The sequence below is a fragment of the Cystoisospora suis genome (assembly GCF_002600585.1).
Source record: "Cystoisospora suis strain Wien I chromosome Unknown contig_1583, whole genome shotgun sequence".
NCBI lineage: Eukaryota > Apicomplexa > Conoidasida > Eucoccidiorida > Sarcocystidae > Cystoisospora > Cystoisospora suis.
This window is the reverse complement of record NW_027154383.1, coordinates 3,342-5,634: the sequence shown is the minus strand read 5'-3', so window position 1 is coordinate 5,634 and position 2,293 is coordinate 3,342. Positions and strand designations below refer to the sequence as shown.

General features: G+C 47.6%; 1 protein-coding gene across 1 annotated transcript in view; it reads right to left on the bottom strand.

Annotated features, from left to right (window-relative positions):
* Positions 1-2,293, bottom strand: part of CSUI_003518 (uncharacterized protein) — a 5,631-nt gene continuing 3,338 nt past the window's right edge. The window contains exons 1-2 of the mRNA XM_068063714.1: positions 1,471-2,293; positions 1-342 (exon numbers count right to left, since the gene is read on the bottom strand). The exon at positions 1,471-2,293 is cut by the window's right edge and continues 3,338 nt beyond it. Coding sequence (XP_067924309.1) covers positions 1,742-1,978 — 237 coding nt within the window. The 5' untranslated portion in view covers positions 1,979-2,293 and the 3' untranslated portion in view covers positions 1-342; positions 1,471-1,741. The remainder of the gene's footprint in view (positions 343-1,470) is intronic.

Below are 2,293 nucleotides of genomic sequence, written 5' to 3'. Positions count from 1 at the left end.
TCTTTCTCTGCCGTATCCTGTTCTATCTTTCGGACATACGACGAAAGGAACAGGATGACTGGTGAGAACGCAGAAGAAGAACAAGTTGTTTTTTGCTTGTCGACAAGACTCGCCGGGATCCCTCTCCACATATCTGTCTAGGGACGACTGCGTGAATCTTCTGCCGTCCCAGGAGTTCAGTTGCGCCCGCCTGCTGCTTGTGGTGCTTCTGGTGTCTTCATCCCACTCCCTCGGAAGTACTGTTCACAGGGACACAGCCCCTCAAAGACGGAAGCAAGCCAGCCTGTCGTTTTGGCTGCCGTCTTCTCCATTTTCTTCTTCAGTTGTCTCCTCTCTTCCGTCCTATTACATTGATAGAGACAGGCATCACGGAGCCATCATTACTAAGATCATCTGATTTACGGAAGAGCATGCACCCGTATACTTCTCATCATTGTTAACATGCCGATGAATTTGTTTTCTTTGAGATGAATTCAAACTTCGGCCTCTGGTCATTTTTTTCCTCCGGTTCACTAAGGACACTACGGTTGTTCGTGCCAGTACCACAGGCATGGTACCTCAAAAGAGTAAGACAGAGCGAGCCCAGCTCAACCTCGCTAGCGTTCGCCAGTCTGTACCCCCCCGGGCCTGATACAACAAACTCCCAGTAGTGATAACACATCAGAAGGAACTTAAGCCACACGACTGAAGGGAGTGAATCAGCGCGCATTCTCGCTAACAGTCCACAGAGAATACTTTTTACACTTCACTTGGTCCATGTATACAGCGGTTTTCTCTGTGGTATACATACAACTGAAACATCCCTGCGCTTGCCAGATACGTCACACTTGGCGATAATAAGCACAAGGAGGAGAAGAACAAGAGACAGTAATACTCAGCAAGAATACGGGACACTCACACACAATCACTCCAGCCTTTTGATCGTACTGCCATCCTGTTTAGGCAACGCTCTTTTTCACAGGAATCCACTCTCTCTTCACTTCTTCATCCTGTTTGGTTATCGTTGAGCAAGTAACGGCAGGACAGGCAGAGAGCTTTAAGAATATATCTTGAAGTCCTTTCTATCACTGCCGCAGTCAGATGTGGTATTCCTTTTCAGACTGTTTGGTTGAGAGACGGATGTCAAAAAAAAGTTTTAATAAAGACATCTAAACTTTCTTTTCTCCTGACAGCTCTAAGCATCCTAGATTCTGAAAAGCAAAATCGAGTTTGACGTCGACAAAGACAGAAGGAAGGACTTGCAACACGTTCACCAAGAAAAAGAGGATATAAGCAATCGAGGATACACATCTACGCACGTCCATCAATCGATTCTCTTCAACCGGGCTCCTACCACTCCTACCTGTACTATTGCAATCGATGCATCATCGATGCTTGCTTGCATAGAGAACCAAGCAGACTTCAACAGAAGAAATAGTCAGTAGAAGAGGTAAACCTCTTTTCCTGCTTTCTCCTCTTTCATACGCTTACCTTAGCATTTCCATTGGAGAGCCTCAATACATTCGGGCTCCGCTCGTTCTTTGCAATTGCAGATACACTTCGTCGGAGGAGAGGACGACGACGCGGGAGACACACAGCCGTCCCTTCCGCTGGCGAAGTCAGTCTGTATCATGTATCATCTCTTTTTTCCTTGATCTGTCCGTCCGTTTTGAGTCCCCCTATTCACTCACACGATTGCCCTTACCAGAACGAGGTGTAAGATCATGTGCACGCAAAGAGAGATCCGTGTGCTTCAGCGAAGCTAAACAACGAGTGAATGTGCCTGGTTATTCCCGGTTTTCTCGTGTTGAGTCCCATGTTCGTCACAGAAAATCAAAATAAATTCTCGTACAGAGAAGAAGCAGCTGGATGGCTCTTCTGTCAACATTTTCTCTCTGTCCTTTTTTCTCAGTGCTGACCACAGTTGGATCCAGCTCGTTGAGGTATAGATTCGTTCGCGGGTGACTCTCATCGCAGTCATCTTTATCTTCATACACATCGGGTGCTTCCCTGTCTCCCCCGCACCCCTCCACCTAATCTCCCCCTGCTTCGCTACCCCTTTTTCTTCTTTGCCGCTTGCCTGCACAGTTCCCCAAATCTTTTCTTACTTGCAANNGCACAGTTCCCCTGTCTGCTTTCTATAAAAACAGATGAGGAAGAGCAGACTGGACAACAACAATAACAGCTGCCCGGGGTTTTCCTCAACCCAGGTGCGGCTCGCCTCAGGCACCCGGAAACTCGCATATTCCCCTCCTGCAGCCACTTCACTTCATAGGAAGAGCTCTTTCCAGGTGTCTGCTCGTGCGCTGCTCTT